General features: G+C 38.4%; 1 protein-coding gene, 1 long non-coding RNA gene and 1 other non-coding gene across 3 annotated transcripts in view; 2 read left to right on the top strand and 1 right to left on the bottom strand.

The window, feature by feature from the left end:
* SATB2 (SATB homeobox 2) overlaps positions 1 to 27,732 on the bottom strand; it is a 200,273-nt gene that overhangs the window by 54,209 nt on the left and 118,332 nt on the right. The window contains exons 7-8 of the mRNA XM_040228858.1: positions 21,532 to 22,004; positions 318 to 530 (exon numbers count right to left, since the gene is read on the bottom strand). Of these exons, the coding sequence (XP_040084792.1) occupies positions 318 to 530; positions 21,532 to 22,004 (686 nt within the window). The remainder of the gene's footprint in view (positions 1 to 317; positions 531 to 21,531; positions 22,005 to 27,732) is intronic.
* Positions 2,586 to 2,657, top strand: TRNAC-ACA. The gene has a single exon. It is a non-coding gene; the product is annotated as a tRNA-Cys (tRNA).
* Positions 3,197 to 25,909, top strand: LOC120854652. The gene is made up of 3 exons (XR_005719034.1): positions 3,197 to 3,212; positions 9,532 to 9,534; positions 25,759 to 25,909. It is a non-coding gene; the product is annotated as an uncharacterized LOC120854652 (long non-coding RNA).

The following is a 27,732-nucleotide window of genomic DNA, read 5'->3' as shown; positions in this document are numbered from 1 at the left end:
AGCCTCAACACTAATCCCCTAGTTCCTTCTTTGATAACCAACCAACTGTATGCAGACATCTAGCGGTTATCCTTCCACCCACCCCCGCCACATATGGAAGAATGGGACTTTTTTAAAGGGAGAGAAATGGCATGGATGATACAGTAAAGGATAACCACTAGTACAGGGTCAGAGGTTCACATTCTCTAACCCACACGTTCAACGGATTAAGAAGTCCTAGAATTATGTCTCTCAGTTTTTGAGGGAAAACCGAGTATCAGTGAAGGCAAGATGTTTCTAAGGCAAAGAGTGAAAAGTCAGTGGAGGGAATATCTCACCTGAGGGGTTCGGGAGGAGCTGGGACTGCTGGAGGCTGACGAGACCATGCTCACATTGGGGTTCATGCTCCGCTCTCTCTCATCCTGGTATATGCGGTCCCGCTCCACTTCAGGCAGGTTGAGGAAATTCTGCATGGCTCTCAGGTTTACTAAAAGAGACTGAGATGCTGTCCGAGGGTCTTCTTCCTTCCGCAGAATCTCAGACAACAACCCCTGATTAAATGGAAAAAAAAAAAAAAAAAGTAGGCCACGTTACCTATGCAGGTATGTGGTGCGGCTTCTGTCTGGCGCACCCTACCCCTGCACCCTTCCCCTTTGTTTGGTATAACCAGCTGGCTGTGATGTCAAGAACCTCGGTCTAATTCCTGACAGTTCTCAAGCAAGAAGATTTGGAGGGATTGTGCTTGGCTCCTAGGGGCTCTGCGTTATTTTGGACCATTCTATTCTAACACTTTATCATCACTGTAATAATCAGCAGTGTACAGAGATGCCAGCTAGCAAGGTAGGCGCTTGGGAAGAATTGTGAAACTGCAATTACCACCAGGTGCCTCCTACAAGTATTTCAGGAACTGTTAGAACTCTCTCTGCTTGAAACTGGGAACACTTGGCAGTCCTGCTCAGCTTTACAAATCTGCCAAGTTTGGTAAATTTAGTTCCGACATTTAAACAGCATGGGAGATTTACATCGACTTAAAAAAAAAAAGTTTGGCTGAATTTCTGTGTGACCGGCCACTGTTTTCAATATAGATGTTACTTGTGGGGGAAAAAAAAAAAGACACAAAGCAAGTGGCTCTAACTTGTGTTAACCCTCTATCAGCTTCCCAATCCACACACTTAATGGGTTTTCTTGCATGTGTACCAGAGGGCACCCAAACCTTTTTATGAGACGCCCTCATGGGGACACTCCAGTTCCACCACTGAAGCGACAGAAAGTGTGGCTGCAATCTGCTGAAGGGCCACAGCACACCTCAGAGAACACCATGATAGGCTCAGATACTTTCTGACTGTGTGACGCATCCAAACAGAATGCTTTACATAGAAACTTAATGTTTTTGAGTGCTTTGCTCACAGAGAACTCACAAAGAAAAAACAAAAGCTGACAAGTCGAAAGAAAAGTAGTATGGACTCAAGAAAAAGGCTAGAGACCTGAGTTTGGACGTCACAGTACTTGAGGCAAAAGCTGATCCATTTCCATTCTGCATGTGCGGGTGTGCTCAGCTGCTCAGTCGTGGCTGACTCTTGGGGAACCTGTGGCCTGCAGCCCGCCAGGCTCCTCTGATCGTGGGATTTCCCAGGCAAGAATACTGGAGTTGCCATTTCCTTCTCCATGGAATCTTCCTGACCTAGGGATTGAATTTGGGTCTCCTGCATTGACAGGTGGATTCTTCACCACTGAGCCACCTGGGAAGCCCCTCCATTCTGCACACTTGTTAGATTATCACGTAAAGGCATTCCCAGCTAACATCCCTTCTCAGGGCAATATGAGATCAGGCCCTAGGATGATACCTCAGAAAGAGCTGAGCTGTTAACTTCTGAGTCTTACAAGAGATGGAGATAACCCCAAATTCTAAAAAGTAGATGCCAAAGATATTTCCACTTAGGGGAATATTAATGCAAAGAAATACTATCAGATTTGTAATCTCTGGCTAAATAGGCCATGTTTGGCCAATAGGCCAAAAGGCATTGGATATAAAAGAAACATACTACTACCTCTAGTTGGCCAACAATCCTCAGGGTAAGGTAGGCAAATTTTTTTTTAGAAAGTAATATATTATAAGATAGTGAACCAAATGTCACAGGAATATACATCACATAGTTACCAGCACTCCAGGAGGTAAACACAACCCAAACACCATTTAAGACAATTTTCCTATAAGAAACTTACAAAAGGTATGCCATCTGATAGTTCTGCCAATTTGGTTGTCATTACTTTGATTAGAAAAGTCTTTATAAATAGGAATATAATATGCTATACAATGAAGCTAGAAAAAAATGTTAACAAGTGTGTGTCTGCATGCATACATGCCCAAGAAAAGACCAAGATAGGGCAGGTATATAAAACTACCCTACTGGTGAAATGATTCTAAGAAAATCCTGACTTCTTGTCATGTTTTCAGAAAGAAGCAACAAGTGAGACACCTGTCTTCCAGAAAATGTTGTACAATCTAGGTATTGATTCTCTTTCTGAAATTAAAAGTCAGTTCTGCCTTAAGTTATCCTACTTTCCACTAGGACTAAGCAACCTGAAATATTAATAATGATTTGACTTCCCTGGTGGCTCAGATGGTAAAGCGTCTGTCTACAATTCAGGAGACCCAGGTTCGATCCCTGGGTTGGGAAGATCCCCTGGAGAAGGAAATGGCAACCCACTCCAGGATTACTGCCTGGAAAATCCCATGGACAGAGGAACCTGGTAGGCTACACTCCTTGGGGTTGCAAAGAGTCGGAGACGACTGAGCAACTTCACTTTCACTTTTCTTTCTTGCTTCTAAGACAAAAATCTCCAAATTAATACATGCAGAAGCAAAGAGGGATAAGAATTTTCAACACTATAATTTCCTATACACACAATGGAATACTATTCAGTCATGAAAAAGAATGAAATACTACCATTTGCAGCAACAAAGATGGACCTGGAGATGATCATACTAAGTGAAGTAAGTCCAACAGAGAAAGAAAGGCAAATGTCATATTATATCACTTATATGTAGAGTTTAAAATATGATACAAATGAATTTGTTTACAAAACAGAAACAGACTCACAGATATAGAAAACAAATTTATGGTTACCAAAGGGGAAAGGGAAAGGGAGGGCTAAATTAGGTGTTTGAGATTGGCAGATGCAAACTGCTATACATAAAATAGACAAACAACAAGCTCCTACTGTATAGCACAGTATCTTGTAATAAGCCACGATGAAAAAGAATATAGAACAGAAAATATGTATGCATTCATATATGAATCATTTTGCTGTATACCACAAATTAACACACTGTACATCAATTATACTTCAATAAAATAAAAAATTAAAGTATACAATACAACCAATACCAATTTCTAATACTAACAAGATACTAAGATTGGTATTTTCTGAGCTTTCTTTAATGATGAACTCTACACCTGAAGGACAGGCTGGCACTCACTCCCCTTCTCTCTTTCTCTCTCTCTCATGGATATGTGTATATGTATGGCTGAGTCCCTTTGTTGTTCACCTGAAATTATCACAACATTGTTAATCAGCTATACACCAATGCAAAATAAAAAGTTTTTTAAAACAGATAAATAGTATGAATAATGAGATGAAAAATTAAAACTCTTTATTCTCTGACCTCTCCCCCTCCAAAAAAATAAGTAATTTTAGCATTTTACTAAATGTCAGACTACCAAATTTGGAAAAGCTTTAGGATATGCATGGATATATTCTTTATCCTGGCTATGATGACTATATGTTAAGATCTCTCAAAGGCAAAGTTTGTAAACTTCTTCTGTGAAATTATTTTCACATATTGTGGAGGATATTATGGCAAAGATCTTGTGTGTAAAATACTGAAACAACAAAAAAAATATTGTTCTCATGGACCAGGTTCAAAACTGTAAGTCTGTTTATTCCTAATCAATAAAAAACAAAATCACTCTGAAGGTCAGAGTTCTTTTATTTACTTTTTGTTCAGCGTGGTTTACCTTTTTTCCCCACATGGAAATTGTGGAGTTCCTACCCCTGCATTTTTCACATGTTGGACAACCATACAGGGAAATGAATTCACCTCCAAGAAAAATCAAGACAAAGCATCCTTGTAAATGACTGCTCATCAGCATCATTTCCGAAGTGAATGAGACACAATATTTGTATTTTCAGGGGTTGGTGGATATACTGTTGCCTCTGTCTCATTCGCCTAATTGAAGATAAAGTCTCAAACCAACAAGGTGGCCAGTGCCGCCTCCATGAATTGCCCCAGAGAATGAGAACACTGTTCTAAATTATTTACTTCAAGTCTCATCTGTGTAGCCCTGGTCCCAAAGCAGATTCCTTTTACCTCAGACATTTTCAATAACAAGTGGCTAACTGGTGGGCACAAGAAGAGTTTTAGTTGTTTTGTTGAACCTTCTTCATTTCGGTTATGTGCTTTTAACTATTTCAACAGCGATTTTTAAAAATATAGCCAAAATTCTGCAGGCATATGAATGTAAAGCATGTTTTATTTAGTTAGTTAAAAATCATCATGGGAAAAAAAATCAGAAGAAAATGTATGGCATGACTTAAATATACCACAAATCACCCCATCTAATTATCAAGATAAGTAAATGCTTATCATATTGAAATTGTCTTGAATAGAACATAAATTAATAATTTATCCTACATAAATATTTCTAAAGCCCTTGCCCGCAGTTGTCTGGCATTTGAATTATCACCCAGCCAGGGAGGAGGTGTCACTTGGACATTCCCACTATGCAGCCTGAGCTATAGAGAACATGGCATGGGACCTGGGCACTGAAAATAAAAATACACTTTTATGAACAGAAAGGTCATGAATATTGAGAATGTGAAAATGGAGGGAAGTTAATAAATTAACCAGGATATTGCTTATTAAAATTTCATATCAGTAATCTTATTAAAACATATTGTAAGTATTGAGTAAAGTGGTCATTAAGTATTTTCCTCATCATAGGCAGCAGAGCCTTCTCGAGGGAGAGATTATAAACAATCCTCTCCGTGGTGTTAGCTGAGGTTGTGTAAGACCAAGAAACATGTTGACTGAAAAGGAGTGGAACAAGCCTCTGCACAGGGGAAAAAGGCACCTTCTACCAGAGCTCTTGGGTTACAGGTCACTGACAAAAGAAGGGAGTTGGGCAAAAAGAGCCTCTCACTGGCCTTCTCCCTCATCCTTTAATGGAGAGTTTTGTAAGCTCCAAAATACTTCCAGCACCAGCAAACAACACATGAGGCTGGCAGAAAATTCAATAAAAGCAAAATAATTCAAAGCACAAACAAGAGATAATATAACGCCATCTAGCTTCATTGCTAATACAGGTTATCTTTAAAGACAAAACAAAGAGTTGGGGCCAGGAATTCCCTGGTCGTCCAGTGGTTAGGACTCTAACCACTGTTAGAGCTTTCACTGTGGTGAGCACAGGATTGAGCCCTGGTTAGGGAACTAAAATCCTGCAAGCCATGCAATGTGACCACCACCACCACCAACAACAAAAAACTGGGGCTAATTTTTAAACAGAAAAATCGATATGCTTATGATTTCTAGTATTTTAATAATACTTATTTGTGATCAATTAAATGACCTTAGAGTTTCTGAATCTGCCATTTCTATTGAAGTGCTTTCTTATTTACATTATTAGGACTTTCACATTCCTTCAGCAATTTATATAGTTGGCTCCAAAATGCTAGTGTGCAAAATACATGCTCAGAAATATCTGGGAAACATTACCATGACTAGCTCTGTAAAATTTACTTCCAAGGTTGTGCACTAGCCCTTGAAACTTTGTCTGGGACAGGTGAGAAACTACCTTTGATGGGCCTTTAATCTTTTCAGAGCAAGAAGAGAACCCAAGCCTGGGCCAGGTTTTAGGAAATCTGAGCCTGAGCCCATCGGACCTCTTAGCCACTCCAGGAGAGGACACCAAAGGTCATTACTGACTAGATTTTAACAGATACCTCTTTTTCAAAGCTCTCAGACATTAGTTATTCTCAACAATTAGGCTATATCTCCCAATGATTACCTAGAGAACCCCCAAATTCAATATACATATTGCCAAGGAATGACAGATCAGTCTATTAATTCATTTCTCATTTACAACTTGGAACAAAGCTCATAAGGGAATGGGAGGATTCCCAAGATGTAGATTCTGCTGCCAAGGAGTTTACTATATAGTGGTTTATAGAAGTACAATGTAAAAGATGATGAGTGTCATAAATTTCAGATAGAACTAGTACCATTTCAGTTCAAAAGAGGGTGAACGTATTGCCAACTGCTGGATTCAGGGAAAACATTTTGGAAGAGGCGGTACTTAACTTGGCTGGGATTTGAAATGTACATAATATTAACAGGCAGCTATAGACATAGTGGTGAGGCTAGGAAAGAGGGAGACTAAGTGAAGGATTGGACAGTATTAGAACATTTGAACAAAAAGAAAGAGCATGACTAATCCAGAATATCAAAAGAAGTTTCTATTTCCTTAAAAGCTTAAAAAAACACAGTACAAAAATGCGTAAAGCAGTAGAAGACTTTCTGAAGTGAAAATAATACAGTCCACATTAAAAGAATTCTGAACTATTGGAGTATACACAAACTAACCAGCGAACATTACCCCCCAAATGAAGTGATATTAGATAATCTGTTCAGCCTTTTTGTCACCTGCAACAAATTAGGCTTTCAATATGCAAAACATCTTCCTTCCAGAAAAACAAATGATCATGATTCCATTTAATTGTAATTTAATGAGGCATAATTTATTTTTTAAAGTGATATACACCAGGTGTGTGCTGAAAAAACTGGCCCAGCCAAACCCTAGTGCTTCTCTTTGCAAAAAGCCTCAAACTAGCCAGAGACTATTTTCATTTCTGTAAGCTACATTTCTGTTCACATATTTGTTATAACATAAACTTTTGAAGTAATTCAACCCCCAAAATACTCACATATCATGTAACACAGATATCATATCATATGCACAGTATATTATAGTTTGAAAATGTTAGGTTTCAACCTAAACAAATGATGCCACAACCAATGAACAAAGTTAAAAGGCACATACACCCCCATATTACAGATTAAAGTTACAGAAAGTCAGAGGTGAAAGAGGTCTTGGGACCCTTATGGGCTAAGGGTATCCACATATCCTGCCACCCACCATGACCTATCGCATAGTTCCCTCAGAAGGTACTCTTCACATTTCACCACCCCTTTTGCATGCTTATCAGTTAGTCTTAACTAATACAGTTCTGAAATGTCTGATTTCAGCTGACATGAGCCAAGAACTAGTATCTTCTTATAAAAACCAGGTGATACCAAATTCTTAGCCTAATCATACAAAGTGAATGCTTCAATTTCAGTGGTTAATGTACAGTTAGCTGAAGCTGTGAACTCAGTTACTCAGCTGAACAGAGTATTGACATCCTCCCCACTGAAAGCTGACCTAATAGAATTGGTTCTTTCCTAATCTCCAGTCTCATTTCCTTCCAGACACTCCTGAGAGGCATTCTCCCCTTGGCTCACAAATATAAACAGGTTTCCCTGGCTCCCATATTCATAATCTACAACCCCACTACAAAGCTGACTGCTGAAATTCATTTGCATTATGTTAAAACCTACTCACCTCCCCCATCACCCCCTAGAGCACTGCTTAGACATGAAGGCAGAGTATTTAGTATGATTTGAATAAAAGGTATACAGGGCACAACAATGACAATTTGATTTTTATTATTAAAAATGATGTGTTAAATCCTCAAAGAAAATGTCGTTATTGCATTAGTTTAATAAAAACTTCTCTTTTATTATAATATTTCTTTATTAGCAAAGACAGCCTATGCATATAGCACTTTTCTATGATGGGGGTGGATAGAATTGAGCATTTAGAGGGAATCAATGTACTCTGCAAATATAAATGCATATACAAAAGTAACATTTGCAGACAAATGTTCAGGCTGTAGAGATGTATTCTGCAATGCACTAAAAGACTATGCATATATCTGTATATGTATATATGCTGCAGTTGGCAATACTTTCTCCCTCCTCTAAAGGGAGATGGCACTAGTTCTATCTTATATTTACGACACTTAGCATCTTATACATTGTGTAACTATAAAACCTCTTTCTCCCATCATATAGTCAACTCCTTGGGAGTAAAATATGCATATTTTGTGCTTAGTGGTTCAGTTCAGTTCAGTTCAGTCACTCAGTCGTGTCCGACTCTCTACGACCCCAGAATCACAGTACGTCAGGCCTCCCTGTCCATCACCAACTCCCAGAGTTCACTCAGACTCACGTCCATCGAGTCCGTGATGCCATCCAGCCATCTCATCCTCTGTCATCCCCTTCTCCTTCTGCCCCCAATCCCTCCCAGCCTCAGAGTCTTTTCCAATGAGTCAACTCTTCACATGAGGTGGCCAAAGCACTGGAGTTTCAGCTTCAGCATCATTCCTTCCAAAGAAATCCCAGGGTTGATCTCCTTCAGAATGGACTGGTTGGATCTCCTTGCAGTTCAAGGGACTCTCAAGAGTATTCTTCAACACCACAGTTCAAAAGCATCAATTCTTCAGCACTCAGCTTTCTTCACAGTCCAACTCTCACATCCATACATGACCACAGGAAAAACCATAGCCTTGACTAGACGGACCTTAGTTGGCAAAGTAATGTCTCTGCTTTTGAATATGCTATGTGGGTTGGTCATAACCTTCCTTCCAAGGAGTAAGCGTCTTTTAATTTCATGGCTGCAATCACCATCTGCAGTGAGTTTGGAGCCCAAAAAATAAAGTCTGACACTGTTTCCACTGTTTCCCCATCTATTTCCCATGAAGTGATGGGACCGGATGCCATGATCTTCGTTTTCTGAATGTTGAGCTTTAAGCCAACTTCTTCACTCTCCCCTTTCACTTTCATCAAGAGGCTTTTTAGTTCCTCTTCACTTTCTGCCATAAGGGTGGTGTCATCTGCATATCTGAGGTTATTGATATTTCTCCCGGCAATCTTGATTCCAGCTTGTGTTTCTTCCAGTCCAGCATTTCTCATGATGTACTCTGCATAGATGTTAAATAAGCAGGGTGACAAAATACAGCCTTGACGTACTCCTTTTCCTATTTGAAACCAGTCTGTTGTTCCATGTCCAGTTCTAACTGTTGCTTCCTGACCTGCATACAGATTTCTCAAGAGGCAGGTCAGGTGGTCTGGTATTCCCATCTCTTCTCAGAATTTTCCACAGTTTATTGTGATCCACATAGTCAAAGGCTTTGGCATAGTCAATAAAGCAGAAATAGATGTTTTTCTGGAACTCTCTTAGTGGTTAGTTGGGGATATACAGAAATAGAGGGCTCTTAGAGAGCACCATATTTTTTTCAGTTTTCTGGAAGTGGGAGTCCCATATTTGCTAAACAGTCAGCAGCTAGCCTGATAGTGAAGTTGCTCAGTCGTGTCCTACTCTTTGAGATTCCATGGGCTGTAGCCTACCAGGCTTCTCTCTCCATGGGATTTTCCAGGCAAGAATACTGGAGTGGGTTGCCATTTCCTTCTCCAGGGGATCCTCCCAACCCAGGGACTGAACCCAGGTCTCCCGCATTGTAGGCAGACGCTTTGCCATCTGAGCCACCAGGGAAGCCCCAGCTAGCCTGATGGACCATGTTAAAAGCCTAACTCACAACAGTCACTCAAGATCTTCTCTTTCAACCTATTGAAAACAAATAAGATAATAAATACTGAAACTTAGGCCTTACAAACCCCGTGTTAGAACAAATACTCATGTTCCCCAAATCTACAATTTCTTAAGTGAAACAGTCCCCTCACAGACAGCTTTCTTTCTAGTATATGCGGTAAAACTTCACTTGTGCCACCTGCCACATCAGAATATAGTAAGCAGGCAACACAACATTGCCTGCAATGGAACATTCTTGAAACCAAAGCAGTCTGTGCTTCCTTAACTGTAACCCCCTTGTTCAAACCACACTTGAGCATGTACCATGGAGGAACTTAGCCAAAACCAGATTCCTGACAACTTGACTACTTTCTACCTACCTCATCTATGCAGTGATAGAAGCAACTAAATAAATGGTCCCATCTTATTTCCTTCCTCAACCCTTCCACCTTTGTCTCTAGGAAGTCTTAGGAACTGAAATGGGGGCTGTACACAATCTAAGTAAAAATTTTCTAAGCACATTAGCACCAAAAAGCAAAGCAAATACAGAACTGAACAGGTTCCTTTTGCAAACATTTGCCAGTGGTGTTCTCAGCTCTGGGCACATACATGGTTTCTACTAACACCTCAAGTACCTGGCACCATGACTATTGCATTCACAAAGTGCTGGGCCCTTGTTATTCCTAGTTTCCATGAGTATTCTGTGAAACAACTGTTGGCAAACTTCCCAAAAAATTTACTAGCTTTGGCTACTTTGTCAAAACATTGGCAAAAATAGTACTTTCAAAAACAAAACAAAACAAAACATACATTTTACTGCATATTTATATCTCAAATGTATCAAATGCATTCAGATATAAGTAGAAAAGCAGTCTATAAACATATGAGTTGACTCTGTCCTGAAATAATTATAAAGCACCATTTTTTTTCCTTGCTGAACATTTTCTGCCTTAGCTTTGATCACCTCCAGGGTTAAAAACATCTGTTCTCATACAGTACATGGAACATATCACAGGACTTATTATACCAAAGTGGGAATACCAATTTTAAAAGTCTGTTTATTCCTGTATCTCCTTGAGGGAAGGTTTGTTTCTTTCATCATTTGGTCAATGGTAACAAATGATTGAGAATAAAGTGATTATGAGGATGAGTTCTGAAGTCAAAATTTCTGAGTTCAAAATTGGGTTTCAAGTGGACAAAGATTAATTAATCTCCCTATGGCACAGTTTCCTCACCAGCAAAATTGAGATAATAATTGCACTTCCCTCATAGGGTTCTCTAGAGAGCTTATAACTGTACTGAGTATGTGTTCAATGTTCAATAAATGTTAGCCCTCATTATAACCCTAGCGTAGTCTCTGAATGCTTAATAAATCCTTGTTAAATGAATGGATAAATACAAAACTAATATCAAAGTACATTTCTTTTTTTTTCAAAGTACATTTCTTATTTTCAACTTGCAACTTCACATATTCAAGGCCCTCCACTTAGAGATGTCTTCCTATAAAGACAGAAAATATTAAAAAATTAATTAAAATAAATAAAGAAAATTACAGGAAGTAGAATAATTTAAATTATTTGGGATAGAGTACAGTGTGAAGAAAAATTTAATAAATTATATAAAGCAAAATGACCATAAGGACATTTCAGGACAGCACTGAACTAATATTTATTCATACTTCAAAAAAGTAAAACCACTTTCTTTCCCCAAGTAACTTTTAAAATCAGCTTTAATCTGCATCATTGTTGAAACATGTTCATAAGTATTAGTGGCTGATAAAATTAATTTAGCACATTATAGGTAGTTTATTTATAACAAAATATAGTTAAATAGTTAAATAGTGCTTCATACTCTATTGTTTCATGAAGGTTTTTTCTTTTTCTTTCATGAAGAAATATACAGATATAGTTGGAAATAAGGTAGAACTTAGGCACACATACATGTGTGCACAAATGTCTAAGTGTGTGTGACTTAGACATACTAGCTCATAATGTAAAAATTATTTCTTACTGAGAGTGGTGATCAGAGAAGTTTGCAAGTAAATACTGCTGTCTACAGGAATAATTTTAGGCACAAAACTTGCAGATAGAATTTAAACTACCTTGTCAATTTCCAATTGACTTCAAATTGATTTAGTTGTATTTTTCTCACAGAATTTTTGGCCTTCAAACTGAATTTACTTTAGTTGAACAAACATGCACTTAACCCCAGGCCAAATGGTCATCATTTCCATCAATGGCCATGAAAGGAACACTCCATGTATTTTTTAAATTACTTTGAATAAGCAAAGGTGAAAAGCATATAAATAATGGAACCTAAAGCTAGTGTTGCCTTGTATTTCTTCTATAAAAATCCTACTTTAAACACCATCCAGGATTTGGAGAAACTAGTTAACTAATAAAACTAGGCTTTCCCACTAAAAGTGCCAGTCTCTACTGAAACACACTCACTAGAAGTGAAATATCTTATTTCAGGTTAGAGACTCCACATCTGTGCAAAATGAGTCAATCCCTCCCTGTTAGAGAATAGTGACATTATAAAACCATCATCGAAAGGCAGGTTTTGTTTTTTTTTTTTTTAGTAAAAATAAAAAGCCCTGAATTTTATTTATTTAGGCCACACCCATAGCTTATGGACTCTTAGTTCCCTAACCAGGAATTGAACCCTTGCCCTTGGCAATGAGCATGCAGTCCTAACCACTGGACTGTCAGGGAATTCCCCTTGAATTCTCTCTAACTCAGATGGTAAAGAGTCTGCCTGCAATCCAGGAGATCTGGGTTCAATCCCTGGGTTTGGAAGATCCCCTGGAGAAGGGAACAGATACCTACTCCAGTATTGTGCCCTGCAGAATTGGGGTCCCAGAGAGTTGGACACAATTGAGCGATTTTCACTTTCTTTTACTTTGTAACTGTTCAGGAACTATTTTTTAAGGATTTTTCACACTGATCAGGGATGAAAGGAATAGAACACTGTACTATCATATCTGTATCCTCTGATTCTTTGGTACAAGTTTTGTGAAGGAGGGGGATAAAAGGAGCCTTTATATTTTCTTTTACATGAAATGTTCTGTTTCAATTAGCTTTAGGAGTGGAATACGCTGGTATACTGAGTCAAACTTCTCTTTACCCAGAGCACAAACAGACCCAGCTTCTCCCCCATGTTTTTTGCCCAAAGTTGCCTAAAAGGTGCTAATTAACGATAGTCTTTATATGTAAGGAGGGACTAAATTGAGACCACTATCTTGAGGGCCATCCTTAAATCACTGAATAACTTTGAGACATTGCTGTCTTGGGAGATATTAATATTATTATAATCTTTAAATCTATGAATTCAAGCCAGTGATTCTGAAATGAAAGAGTACCTATTTTATGAAGCTTGCAGGACCCTCTTTCCCTACTTTATTAATTTAATGTTGAAATCAAAAGAGGGCATATTATTTGCTTCAAAACTCAATAACATGTTCATGCCTGATCTGTGGCATTTCATATTTACAGCCCATCTTTCAGTGGCTGGACTTCCTTTTTCTCACAGGTTCCCTAGTCATTTTATAACCAGCTCACTGGACCATGGAGTCAAGACCCCTGGATTTACACTGTATTCTATTGCTATATTGCTGAGTGCCTATATCTTACTGAATGCTGAGAAAGAGTTTTAAATATCTTGGAGGTCAAGTTTTCTACATGTACAAATGGTATGTGTAACTAAATCATGCCTACCTTGGGCTAACAATAAGTATAAATCAAACAAGAAGTTATAGAAATTTCTCCCCACCCTCAGAAAAAACTAACAGGTAACATACTAAAGCTCAGACTTCCAAATATTTTGGTTGTTAGAATTTTCATTTTGTTCCTACACATATCTTCCTAATTGTGCCACTTCAATTTTTAACCTTAATAATGGGGATGGGAATATACTATAAACACAGTGCCAAAAAGCATAAAAGCAAAGTCTATGTCATTTCACACAAAGACATTTACATTTCTAGCTGTTGACCTTACTGCCAATTTTTCTGATACATCACTCAATTTAATTTTCCAATCTGTTGAAAACATTCTCTGGTTGCTGAGTGACTTCATAAATTGTATTTATGACCCTGAACTTAAGTTTCTTCAAATGATATGGCTTTAATAAATAAAAAACAGATTTTTTTTGCAAAGTCTCATAAAAAAATTAAAAGTACACAAATTAAGGATCGATCAACCAAATGAGTTCACAAAGGATTTTAAAAATTCTCTTCTATATCAGATAAAAGTAAGATGAACAGCTTTCTCAAAAAAGACCTTTGATAAAATGTTGCAAATTGTGTAACTCTGTGACTTTTTCACAAACTAAAGATACCAAATTAGAAGCATTTCTTTTACAGAAGATTAACACATTTTGCAAAATACATATAGACTTCTAATGAAAACATGTTCCTAAGAACTGACTCAGAAGAGCTACCTAGACACAAAATGAGCCTGAACTTTCCCAGTTATGGTATATAATCTGCTAGAGATAAAAGAAAGATAACCACACTTCGTCAAAACTGAATGTGGCAAAAGTCTCGTTCAAACGATACAAACTTTTTATTGCCAATTCCATGTGTATGGTTGTTTCCTGAACCCCACCTTCGAGGTAAGGGGATAGAGGTACAGAGAGGGACAGAGAATAACCCTTTAGTTCCCTTTGCTGGCATTCTAATGCTCCCATTCACATGTGGCAGGGCATTTGTTCCAATGGATATAGCCTAGTTTGGATCAAAGCTTCCTCTCTACTTCATTTAACAGATTTGCTCAAATGGAAGGTCTCAAAGGAGAAATAATGCTAGTAAATGGGGAATTTCTGAACACATGAATATGTAGGTCATTGGATTTTAAATAAATTAGAGAATAGTTTATCTATTAAGGGAGATTCATTGTACATATTTCATGAAACCATTCTTATTATAGGTCAGTGGACATCCCACAACCATTCCTGGGTAATAGTAAGTCTTGTAAAATAGTCACAAACCTTTTCATATCTTTAAAAGCCTCTTACTGATTTTCTTAAGTCCATAAAGTGACAAGGGAGAAAAGAATTCTATAGGTTAGGATTCATAACCAAACTGTCAAAATGCAAAGAGGTAAACACAGTAAATGGCCAGGCAACTTATTTCATGTCCACAGCGCTGCCAAGTGTGCCAACGCTAAAATAAATTTGGGATAGAAGCAAGGGAAAATGAATATGCAAAAAAAAAACAACCCTACAGAGGTCCTCTTACTTCTCAAAATGATCAGTCTAACAGAACCCATTTGCATCATTGACAGAACACTGGAGACAGGGCAGGACAGAGAAGCAAAGCTACTCTGAAACTCATGTAAATCACATAAGGCACCTTTGAGACTCAGTAAGGATGGCTTTATGTCAAGTCTGAATGACCTCATAGGGCCTCATATTCAGTGTCTGTTTCTGTCTCATTCCTTCTCTTTCTCTCCCCTCCCTCTAACCAATCCCTCCACATTCAACATCCATAAGTAAATCTGGCTAATAGCCATACCAGCCCATTGAATTCAGAGGACTCAGTTAAAAATCACAATAATTATGATGTTTTCAAGAGAAAGTAGCACAGTAAAAAAAAAAAAAAATCCATATAATTCTATACTATTGCCCTAATAACATCTTGCTCATGATTTATAAACACTGATAATATTTTTAAAACAAAGTGTACCATAGTACCAAAGTATCATAAAAACCTCTATACTATTTCCATAATAACATCTTGCCTTAGATTTCTGAAGATAATAGGTATAAAAGTGAAGATATGTTTTATTCAAACTACTATCCTATGGCATAACCAAATGTCAATTAGACTAGCAATGACCTTGATCTGTAATCCAAGATAAAAAGCACATCCTGAGATAAAGATTCCTACACAAGTGATTTATTTAGGAAGTGCTTCTGAGGGAAACTTGTGAGGGAGTGGGAGAAGCAGGACAGAGAAGGGAAGAAATGCAAGCAAAGCCTCAGCCTCAGCCCAGTCTGCAGACAGCTCTGGAGTGAAAGTCACAGGTCAGCACTGTCCCTGCGACAAGAGGCAAGGAGCTGGGCTTTCATCCTCCTGCGCCTATCAGACACCTATTAAGTGCTTCCAGCTCTCCGTCAGTGTGAGCAAAGGAAAATCCAGTAGTCTGAGGAAAGTCCTTTGAATGAAGAGCCAACCAGCAGACACCATGAGTTAGAAGTAAATCATGAGGCAGGAGGGTGGGAGGCAGTGCTGGAGGAGCGAAGGATGGAAACCAGAGCAGGCTTGTGATATGCCTCAGCATCCTCTGGTGTATCATAGCACTTTGTGACCACAGGTAACAGAAATGCTTAGCAATGTGTCATAGGATTGCCAGAATATTAATGACCAGGTCAGAAAATATCACTTTGCTCCTACTATTCTCATAGGCTCCCATTCGTCATAAAAGTCTCCAGAAGTAGGGCTAACCTTTTCTTTCAGAAGACTAGCAAAGGCGAAAGTGATGTGCTCAGAGTATATTTTATATAAGGTCAGAATGGCAAAAATAGGCTTCTACCATGTAAGACGGAGCTTCTCTGGTGGCTCAGTAGTAAAGAATCTGCCTGTAATGCTGGAGATGTGGGTTTGATCCCTGGATGGGGAAGATCCTCTGAAGGTGGAAATGGCAACCCACTCCAGTATTACTGCCTGGGAAATCCCATGGACAGAGAAGACGGGTGGGCTATGGGTGGGCTACAGTCCGGGGGGGGAGCAAAGAGTCAGACAAAACTCAGCAGCTGAACAACAACAACAAATCATGCTTAGGGCACAGACACTATGCAACACACTGCCACGCCCCGTATCTGGAGTTGTATTAGTCTCATGCTCAGGCTGAAGATTCAATACCCTGGCACTGCATGATCTCAAATGTGCTGCTTCCCTTGCCCGGGACACACGACTTAATTTATTTTCTTAGCTTAGACAGTATTAACAAACTAACAGAGAAGTGTAAGAAGTGATAATGAATAAAATCAGAATGGCAAAAGGTTGTCGATCTCTGACTCTGGCAGAAGTCAGGACCTTGTCAAGAAGTAAGGGTAGGAGATCATTTTATCATACAAATGCATTTTCTGTTTTTAAAAGACATGCTGATAAGAATTAAAATGTACTAAAAAGCAAGTTCTTAGAAATACAGTTCCTTTCCCCTTAATTTTGTTATTTTACATCAACAAATGATACAGTGACAATGAATCAGACATACAAAGTGACTAGTTTTCCTTGAAGAACTGCTTTTTCAAATGCTATTTATTACGAATTTCAGTTTTTCATCTGGAAGTCTTAAACATGAAAAACTAGCCTTTTTTTTTAACAATTCTAAATTCATTTGTGAACGTTGTGCATGTGATTTTTGTTCTACATGTACATATACACACATACAAAACAGAAATTAATTACTAGATTTATTCTTGGTCCAATCATCAAGAACAAATCCAGGAACACAAACTATAGTGTGACAAATCAAAATGCTTTGTCACATAGATAAAGAACTATTTATAAATAGATAGATATCATGAACTATTTATAAAAAATACTCAGTAAACTGAGAGTATGCTCCAGGGATCAGACCCGCGTCCCCTGCATCTCCTGCACTGCAAGTGGATTTTTTACCCACCAAGCCATTGAAAAAGCCCAAGCATATACTACATATCAGTAAAACAACTGAGTATAAGACTAGAACTCGTCTTAGGTGTCCATCAAAAATAAATGGTTCTGATTCTGTTTGCTTTGAGGAAAAAAAAAATGTTGAGATTTGTTACTGTCCACAGATTAACAACTCATTTATGTTATTATCTACAAAGTTAATTTTTATTTGTTAACAAGTTATTTTCTCACTCACATATTTCTGATTCCACTCAAGACAGCCTATCATTTGAAAAATCCATGGTTGGTTTCATGGGGCATAGTAGACCATATCTTCCATTTAACAATGTTGCTGGTGAAACCCAGCTGTCCAACCTTTGCTGTAGTGACTACAGCATATACAGCAGAAACAATCTGCCTGTTGACCTCCAGCTTAGGTTCAAACTATGTCATTCTGTCAATACCATCTACCTTGATTAGGTTGGGCTTTATACACAACAGGTTATGATCCCAGAGGGATGAAAAGCTTTCCCAAATTAAAAGCAGAAATTTAAAATGAAATACTCATACATTCCTACGCAGTTTCCACTTGATATCCTCAAGGCTGCCCCATGAACTCAAGCTCATGTTGATTGAAAGTGAATGTTTCTTTCTGAGTGTAGCCATCTTACAAATTTAATGGCAGGAGGAAAATAATAAAATGTGTTCTGTGCTTCAATTAGACCTTTTATAACTTGGCACTTGAAAGATGGCAATGCCAAAGAAAAATCATTAATTCCAAAAATCAGACAAAAAGGACTGTGCAGAAGACAGGCCTCCAGGGCCCAGGGCTTTGGCAGAGCATTTCTTCATACCAACATGGCCTGCCTTGGTCTAGCCTCACTGGGAGTCTTCTCTCATGCTTCATGCTATTTAGATAAACTCTATACTGCATACATTGATTCTAAAATCCAAAGCAATACAACCATGCTCTCAACCTTATCCTTATCCAAAGGAGCTATATAAATAACCAACAATAAAATGTTGACTAGCCTTGAAATGCCTATTCATGCACATGAATGATAGATGAAAGAGCATATACACACACAGAGAAATATAGACTTAAAGACACTTCCTTCTACTTTGTGTTTTATAATAGTATGAAACAGACTTGCTCAAGAAGATAAGCACTTCTATGGGCTCAATCCAGATAACTGTGGACACACACACGCTACCCTAGTACTTTAAGCCACAAGAGAATAGTGGCTTAGTGACGTCTGGAACATGTGTAGCCCTCTGTGAACCTCTGAACTCATTTTCAAATGATGCAACAGGCTCTGTCAATAACAGAATGTATACGTTAGCTAAGAGTCAAGGGAGCAAGAGATTTCACCCCTCTTGGTCTCCTGCCATACCTAATCTGTCAGCACCAAATCTTAAGCAAGACCACTGCCTTTCTTCCCTGATCCTACTCCTGCAGTTTCACGGTGGCTGAAGACTTACCAAACCACAATGGTTGGTTCCATCACTCGTTCATGCTGTTTGACTTCAGCTGAGGCCCAAGCTAATTCTTCTGTCTCAAATTGACTCCCTCTCACTTTCAGAACTGTCAACCCATTTCTGGTCTCCCTTTCAACACCAAATTTTGGAAAGAGTAATTTACAGCCACTGCTTCTGTATCCTTGACAGTTAATCACTCCTTAACTCCTAAATTCTGGCTCCTGCCCTTACCACTCTAATGAAATTATACTCTAAAGCTTGCCAAGGATTTCTCCCAACCAAACACCAAATCTCATGGCATGGTTTCAAACTTCCCCTCCCTAGACTTCTTAGTTTTCCCCACATGGAAGAGTCTCCTCTGGAGACTCTCAGCCCAAATCCTCTATACTTTATCAGCATCTCCCTTTTCTTCTACCTTCACCTACTCCCAGCTCTCCTGGCATTTCGCAGTCTCTTTTCCTTGGTGTTAGTAGTGCTGGTGGCTTCTCCCCTCCCTCTGCTGTCTTTTTAAATTCTAGGTTTTGTGAATAAATTTCTTATCTCTTTCTCTAACCCTAACAACTATTCTTAGCACTAAACTCTTATTTTCAATGACTGCTACACATCTTCACTTAAGGAGTCTACTAGCACTTCAAAGTCAAATAGCCCAAAGTCAAAACAGCCCCAAATAATCACTTTAACCTTATTCCAACCATCTCTTTCAATGCCCTCCTTGATTCTCTAAATAATTACGCTCATGAGGCTCAAACCCTAGCATTATCTCTACTCCAGGTAGTTGCAATTTCTGTCAACTTTACTCTCACAATGCTTTTTGATAATACCCTCTACTCCATTGCCACCAATCTTGTTCAAAACTTCTATGCATTTCAGCTGCACACGTAAGGCAGCCTCCTAAGTAAAATTCCTACATTCTTGATATCATTAAAGGGAAAAAAGTATTCCTAAGATCCAATTCTGATCATTTGATGAAAGAATATCCCTACATAAATCCTTCAATGGTTTCCACTGCTCATTAAACACAGTTCAAAGTTCTTAGCATGAACCTAAGGTCTTTTTGGATCTGTTCTTCTACCTTTAAGTTATATTATCTAGCTTTGCTATCAACTATCAGCTGGTCCTGACTTTTTCTGACTCAACCCGTTTCTTGTGTGTGTGTGTTTTAACCTAAAATACCCTTTTTCTCCATGTTGCCCATTAAATTTTATTCATCCTTCAAGGTCTAACTATCCAGAAACCTTCATACTCAAGTCAGTTGTTCACATATATGTTCACTCACAATTTTTTTATCTTTGCATCTGCAGAGAGCTTGGTTTCCTGCCTTGCATTTAGTAGGATGGCTAACTTAAACCCACTGTCCTCTTAAGACTCACTTGCTTACTTACTTATTTACTCTACTGTAAGTATGCCTAATCCCAGCTCCTCACAAACACCCATTTGCAGTCATTGCTCACATTACGTTAAATTATTCTCCTGACTTCACATTTTATTTCAGTTATCTGAGTACATTCTACTTTTCACTACCAGATTGTTAGCTCCTTAAGATTAGGCACTTTTACTTTTTGGGTACTCATACAATTGGTCCTCTGTGTCTGTGGATGCAAAATCCACAGATAGGGCTGACCAACTGTACTGCACCGTTTTACATAAGGGACTTGAGCATCTATGGGTTTTGGTATTTGTGAGGGTCCTGGAACCAAACTCCTACAGACACCAAAGGGATGATGGCATAAGAGCTAGATTGTCAGTTCTCAAAATGTGACCTAAGACCAGCATCAGGACCAGCTGGGATCTTGTTAGACATGCAAATTTCTGGGTCCCACCCTAGACCTGTGAATCAGAAACTCTAGGAAGTGGGCCACCAATCTACGTTTTACCAGTCTTCCAAGTGATTCTAATGCACACTCACATTTAGTGCTGGTGGCAAAGAGCTTCTTGATTATAAGCAGCCTTCAATAAAATAAGACATAGCTAAACTGTTCACTGTCTATCATTTAATATTATATTGGCATATAATTCTCTCAAAACACTAAAAATACGAGTCAGCTATCCATTACTGCTTTGTGCTAAGTCACTTCAGTCATGTCCAACTCTGTGTAACCCTATGGACTGTAGACCTCCAGGCTCCTCTGTCCATGGGGATTCTCTGGGCAAGAATACTGGAGTGGGCTGCCAAGCCCTCCTCCAGGGAATCTTCCCAACCCAGAAATCGACCTGTCTCTCTTACGTCTCCTGCACTGGCAGGTGGGTTCTTTACCACTATCACCACCTGGGAACCCCTTTATCAATACTACTTTACCAATATCTTAAATCTAACTTATACATTTTGAAGGGTTTATTAAAAATTATAAAAATGATAACATATAATATTTTTTGTAAAGTTCAAAGATAAGGTAAGTTTTACAACTAGTTTTTTCAAAAATAAAAACAAGGAATGGTAATCACAAAATTCAAGATCAGGGTTACATCTGGGGAAAGTAAATGGAAAAGAGGGGGGAAGAAGTACATAAAGAGACCCATGTCACTAGTAACATTTCAGGTGCTGAGTTGGGTAGTGAGTTCACAGACATTCATTACATTACTGAAATTAATTACTCATAGCCAAGCATAGATCAATGGTGATAGTATTTCATGAACTAAAGATTATTAGTTAATCTGATTCTATGTGCTCTGAGATCCACAGAAAAATTTTAAAGAGATAAAAAATATTTGTCACAATGTGTCCACAGTATTAACATGATACATGATATATCATTAACATGATACAAACATTATGATGTTTAATACCTGTGTGCGATTGAATGCCACTCTTGCAAAGACAGCTTGGGACACACTGGCTCTCTTCAACTCATCTCTGACTTGCTGGTAGATATCTGGAGATACTTCCACAGAGGAGTTGGTTGGCTCCGGCTTAACTGCTCTGGGAATGGGTGGATGGTTCAAGAACTGCTGGTTGATGGCTTGAGGATGCTGGTGAGCCAGAAGCCGGCTAACGGCAATCTGTTGGTTGATTAGATGGGCCATGGCAATTTGTTGCCTGACAAGTTGTGGACTGAGCTGGGGAGAAAGAAGACCAGGGCTCATGATGGGCTGTAATGCGGGCACTTGGTTTCGGATTGGAGTACTGTGGTGGATTTGGCTATGAGGAGACTGTTCGTTGGTTTTCCCCAGGGAGGCCAGCTGGTTCATATTTGGTAAATGCATTGGACGCTGGCCCAGAACACAATAGTCTGAAAGGTTTTCTCGTTCCACTCTTTCCACTGTTAAGAGATAAAAATGATAATTCGTCATTATCATCATTAGTATAATTTGTTGCTGATACGTGAAGTTTTAAATTGTATTTTTGGTATATTAATGAAAAAGATTTTTTCATACAAAGCTGGAAGACTCAGAGTAAAAGTGAGTCATCTTTTCCTGAAAAAATGTTTCAATAATAGATTTTTCCATAGGTTATGACATGAAAGTAAAAATATTTGCCTTTTTTTAATTTCTAAAAGTAGGCATTTTATTAAATAGCCAAGACAGAAATGGTTACTACAACTTCTAAATCTTCTTAGGTTTCCAAGCTCTATTACCTCTTCATCATTCACTGTGGGTTAAAAAAAAAAAAAAAAAGTTGTTTTCATCTTCTGTAGTTTGTAACCTGGTATAGTTCATGGGTACCAGGAAATGACAACAACAACAACATCTTCTGCCAAATTAATTTGCTATCTCCTAATAAAAATCTCAACTGGAATTCCAGCTGAGCTATTTCAAATCCTAAAAGATGATGCTGTGAAAGTGCTGCACTCAATATACCAGCAAATTTGGAAAACTCAGCAGTGGCCACAGGACTGGAAAAGGTCATTTCCATTCCAATCCCAAAGAAAGGAAATGCCAAAGAATGCTCAAACTACCACACAATTGCAGTCATCTCACATGCTAGTAAAGTAATGCTCAAAATTCTCCAAGCCAGGCTTCAGCAATATGTGAACCATGAACTTCCAGAGGTTCAAGCTGGTTTTAGAAAAGGCAGAGGAACCAGAGATCAAATTGCCAACATCTGCTAGATCATCACAAAAGCAAGAGAGTTCCAGAAAAACATCTATTTCTGCTTTATTGACTATGCTAAAGCCTTTGACTGTGTGGATCACAATAAGTTGTGGAAAATTCTGAAAGAGATGGGAATACCAGACCACCTGACCTGCCTCTTGAGAAACCTATATACAGGTCAGGAAGCAACAGTTAGAACTGGACATGGAACAATAGACTGGTTCCAAATAGGAAAAGGAGTACGTCAAGGCTATATATTGTCACCCTGCTTATTTAACTTATATGCAGAGTACATCATGAGAAACGCTGGACTGGAAGAAACACAAGCTGGAATCAAGATTGCCGGGAGAAATATCAATAACCTCAGATATGCAGATGACACCACCCTTATGGCAGAAAGTGAAGAGGAACTGAAGAGCCTCTTGATGAAAGTGAAAGAGGAGAGTGAAAAAGTTGGCTTAAAGCTCAACATTCAGAAAACGAAGATCATGGCATCCAGTCCCATCACTTCATGGGAAATAGATGGGGAAACAGTGGAAACAGTGGCAGACTTTATTTTGGGGGGGGGAGCTCCAAAATCACTGCAGATGGTGATTGCAGCCATGAAATTAAAACGTTTACTCCTTGGAAGAAAAGTTATGACCAACCTAGATAGCATATTCAAAAGCAGAGACATTACTTTGCCAACAAAGGTCCGCTTAGTCAAAGCTATGGTTTTTCCTGTGGTCATGTATGGATGTGAGAGCTGGACTGTGAAGAAAGCTGAACGCCAAAGAATTGATGCTTTTGAGCTGTGGTGTTGGAGAAGACTCTTGAGAGTCCCTTGGACTGCAAGGAGATCCAACCAGTCCATCCTAAAGGAGATCAGTCCTGGGTGTTCATTGGAAGGACTGATGCTGAAGCTGAAACTCCAATTCTTCTGCCACCTCATGCTACGAGTTGACTCACTGGAAAAGACCCTGATGCTGGGAGGGATTGGGGGCAGGAGGAGAAGGGGACGATAGAAGATGAGATGGCTAGATGGCATCACCAACTTGATGGACATGAGTTTGAGTGAACTCCGGGAGATGGTGATGGACAGGAAAGCCTAGCGTGCTGCAATTCATGGGGTCGCAAAGAGTTGGACACGACTGAGTGACTGAACTGAACTGAATAAAAATCTCACATAAATGCTATGGAGACATTTATCTAAAATGCGCATCTCATAGTATATCTTTTCAAATCCTCACTTGCTATCTTTTCTATAGGAATGTATCTTTAAGACATGGATATTTTAACGATTGTGATATACACTAGAATAAGAAAAAGTCTCACAAAATTAATAATATCACCTTGATTTGCCATTTGTTTGCTAGGACCAATGCGTTCTCTTGGCAAAACTCTGTTAGCCTTTAACCTGCTTTCAACATTGCCGGGAGAAATATCAATAATCTTAGATATGCAGATGACACCACCCTTATGGTAGACAGCGAAGAAACTAAAAAGCCTCTTGATGAAAGTGAAAGAGGAGAGTGAAAAAGTAAGAGCATGGCATCCGGTCCCATCACTTGATGGGAAAACAATGGGAAGAGTGAGAAACTTTATTTTCTTGGGCTCCAAAATCACTGCAGATGGTAACTAAAGCCATGAAATTAAAGGATACTTGCTCCTTGGATAAAAAGCTATGACCAACCTAGACAGCATGTTAAAAAGCAGAGATATTACTTTGCCAACAAAGGCCTGTCTAGTCAAAGCTATGGTTTTTCCAATAGTCATGTATGGATGTGAGAGTTGGACTGTGAAGAAGGCTGAGCACCAAAGAATTGATGCTTTTGAACTGCAGTGTTGGAGAAGACTCTTGAGAGTCCCTTGGACTGCAAGGAGATCCAACCAGTCAATTCTAAAGGAAATCAATCCTGACTACTCATTGAAAGGACTGATGTTGAAGCTGAAACTCCAATACTCTGGCAACCTGATGCAAAGAACTGACTCAGTGGAAAAGACCCTGATGCTGGGAAAGATTGAAGGCGGGAGGAGAAGGGGATGACAGAGGATGAGATGGTTGGATGGCATCATCGACTCAATAGACATGAGTCTGAGTAAGCTCCGGGAGTTGGTAACGGACAGGGAAGCGTGACTAAGTGACTGAACTGAAGTGAACTGATTTATGATTAAATAAAATTCTCCCTTTCTCCAGGTAATTTTCCTTATATGTTTTATTGTACTTTAGTAAAGATTGAAGGAATAACTTTGAAAGGGAGGAAAAGGAAAGTATCATATATGTTCAAACATGAGGTAGTCTTTTCTTTCCTCAGGAATATTTCTCAAGAAAAACTCACATCCAAAAAAAAAAAAAAAGTCACATCATATCAAATCAAATCCTTATCTAAATCTCTGTTTAACATTATTATGTAAAGCTAAGGTTTGTTTGGGGAAAACACATTAGGCTGAACCAACCTCTGACTCTGCCAGCCTTAAATGCTTGTGGATATAATCTAACAAAAACTATGTCATGTTGTTGTTTTTATTTTGACACTCTGCTTGTGCTATTCTATGAATATTTCCCCAGGCCCTGGCAGTAACAGCATATAATACCAACCACGGGGCTGCCAGGGAATTCCCCAGAAACTTGATAAAGCAAAAATTCTACACGGACTTAGTAATTTTTTCTTTCAATTGGAAATGTACATGATTATGCAAAAGTCTATTGATATAACTTTAAAGAAAACTACTTTGAGTGATTACATGTTAGAGAGCAGAAAAGCATTCACCTGTAAGACAAATTTTTTAAATAACTGCACCTTTCAGTATGCAAACAGTGCTTGTAAATTGGCACATGGCTTACAGTGATAGAGTCATAACTGATCAAAAAAGTACTGAGTCTCACATACTAAGATAACGAACTTATAGCTGCCAGGAGAAAGGGACAGTTAGGGAGTCTGGGATGATCGTGTATACACTGCGATATTTAAAATGGATAACCAGCAAGGACCTATTGCATAGCACTCTGCTCAATGTTATGTGATAGCCTGGATGGGAGAGGGGCTTGGGGGAAAATAGATACATGAATATGTATGGCAGAGTTCCTTCACTGTTGGCCTGAAACTATCACAACATTGCTAACTCACTATACCCTAATACAAAATAAAGTTCAAAAGAAAAAGTACTGAATCTCAAAATATTTAGGCAAAAGTGATGTGTTCTGGAAAACTGGGTGAGATGACTCAAAACAGGGAATTTAGAGATGACAAAGTCACTAGAACCAAATCATACGTAAAGTATTTGAAAAAAATCAATCAAGAAAGTAATATTTCTAAATTAATATTTTATATAACATGTGATTTTTAAATACATACAAGGAAGTAATATCTGATCATTTTATTACATGTCTAAAGGCTTTGTATATTTAAAACTTCTAACTGGTAAAGCACATAGACATCCATATCTTGGGAGCACCTTATATTCAGACATATACAATATTTTTTCATGATTTTTTAAAAAACTGAATGTTTGCTTAACTTTCCTATGAACTCCTAAATAAGTCAAAAGTTTACTTCAAACTTCTTAAGACTTCAATTTATAACTTAATCCTTTCGATGTAACTCATATATTTTGTATTCACCTTTCCTTCATAAAGTTCAAGGTAAACAAATTATTTTAATCTTATCCTCTAAAGGCAAACATTTTTCAGGTATTGCAATAAGACACTTAAAATCAAACCAAGCAAATAGTTAAGAGCCTTTAAGCAAGGAAATCTAACACAGTTTTCAAAAGACAGAAGTTGCTATTGTAAGTTCCTCACTGAAAGAAGTAAAGACGGTATGGAAGAAGGTATTCCGTGCAAAGGGAAATCAAAAGAAAGCTAAAGTAGCAATGCTCATATCAGACAAATAGTCTTTAAAACAAAGACTGTTATAAGAGACAAAGAAGGACACTATACGATGATCAAGAGATCAATCTAAAAAGAAGATATAACAGTTGTAAATATACATACAACATAGTAGCACTTCAATATAGAAGGCAAATGCTAACAGCCACAAAAGGGGAAATTAGCACAATAATAGTGGGTGACTTTAACACTCCACTTTTGGCAATAGACAGATCATCCAAACAAAAAATCAATAAAGAAACAAAGGCCTTAAATGTTACATTAGACCAGATGGACTTAACTGAGTTTTATAGACCATTCTATTGAAAAATAACAGAATACACATTTTTCCCAAGTGCACACGGAACATTCTCCAGGATCAACCATGTGCTTTGGGCCACAAAGCAAGCCTTGGTAAATTAAAGCAAATTAAAATTGTATCAGGCATCTTTTCTGACCATGTGCTATGAGATTAGAAATAAACTACACGAAAAAAAAAACTATTAGAAAAAAACCCACAAATAGGTGAAGGCTAAATAAGACATTACTAAACAATCAGTACTCTTGCCTGGAAAATCCCATGGACGCTGCAGTCCGTGGGGTCGCTAAGAGTCAGACAAGACTGAGTGACTTCACTTTCACTTTTCACTTTCATACATTGGAGAAGGAAATGGCAACCCACTCCAGTGTTCTTGCCTGGAGAATCCCAGGGACGGAGGAGCCTGGTGGGCTGCCGTCTATGGGGTCACACAGAGTCGGACAGGACTGAAGCGACTTAGCAGCAGCAGCAGCAAACAACTAATGAATCACTGAAGAAATCAAAGAGGAAACAAAGTATCTAGAAACGAATGAAAATGAAAGCACAATGATCCAAAACCTATGGAATGCAGCAAAAGCAGTTCTAAGAGGAAAGTATAGCAATACAATCTTACCTCAGGAAACAAGAAAAATCTCAAATAACAACCAAACCGTACACCTAAAGCAACTAGAGAAAAACAAACAAACAAACAAAAAACCTAAAGTAAGCAGGAAGAAAAAAAAAGCATAAAGATCAGAGTAGAAATAAATGAAACAGAAAGAAGACAATAGCAAAGATCAATGAAACTAAA

The sequence above is a fragment of the Oryx dammah genome, unplaced genomic scaffold (assembly GCF_014754425.2).
Source record: "Oryx dammah isolate SB20612 unplaced genomic scaffold, SCBI_Odam_1.1 HiC_scaffold_27, whole genome shotgun sequence".
Lineage (NCBI taxonomy): Eukaryota > Metazoa > Chordata > Mammalia > Artiodactyla > Bovidae > Oryx > Oryx dammah.
Note: the sequence above shows the minus strand (reverse complement) of the source record. Positions and strands in the feature narration are given on the sequence as shown.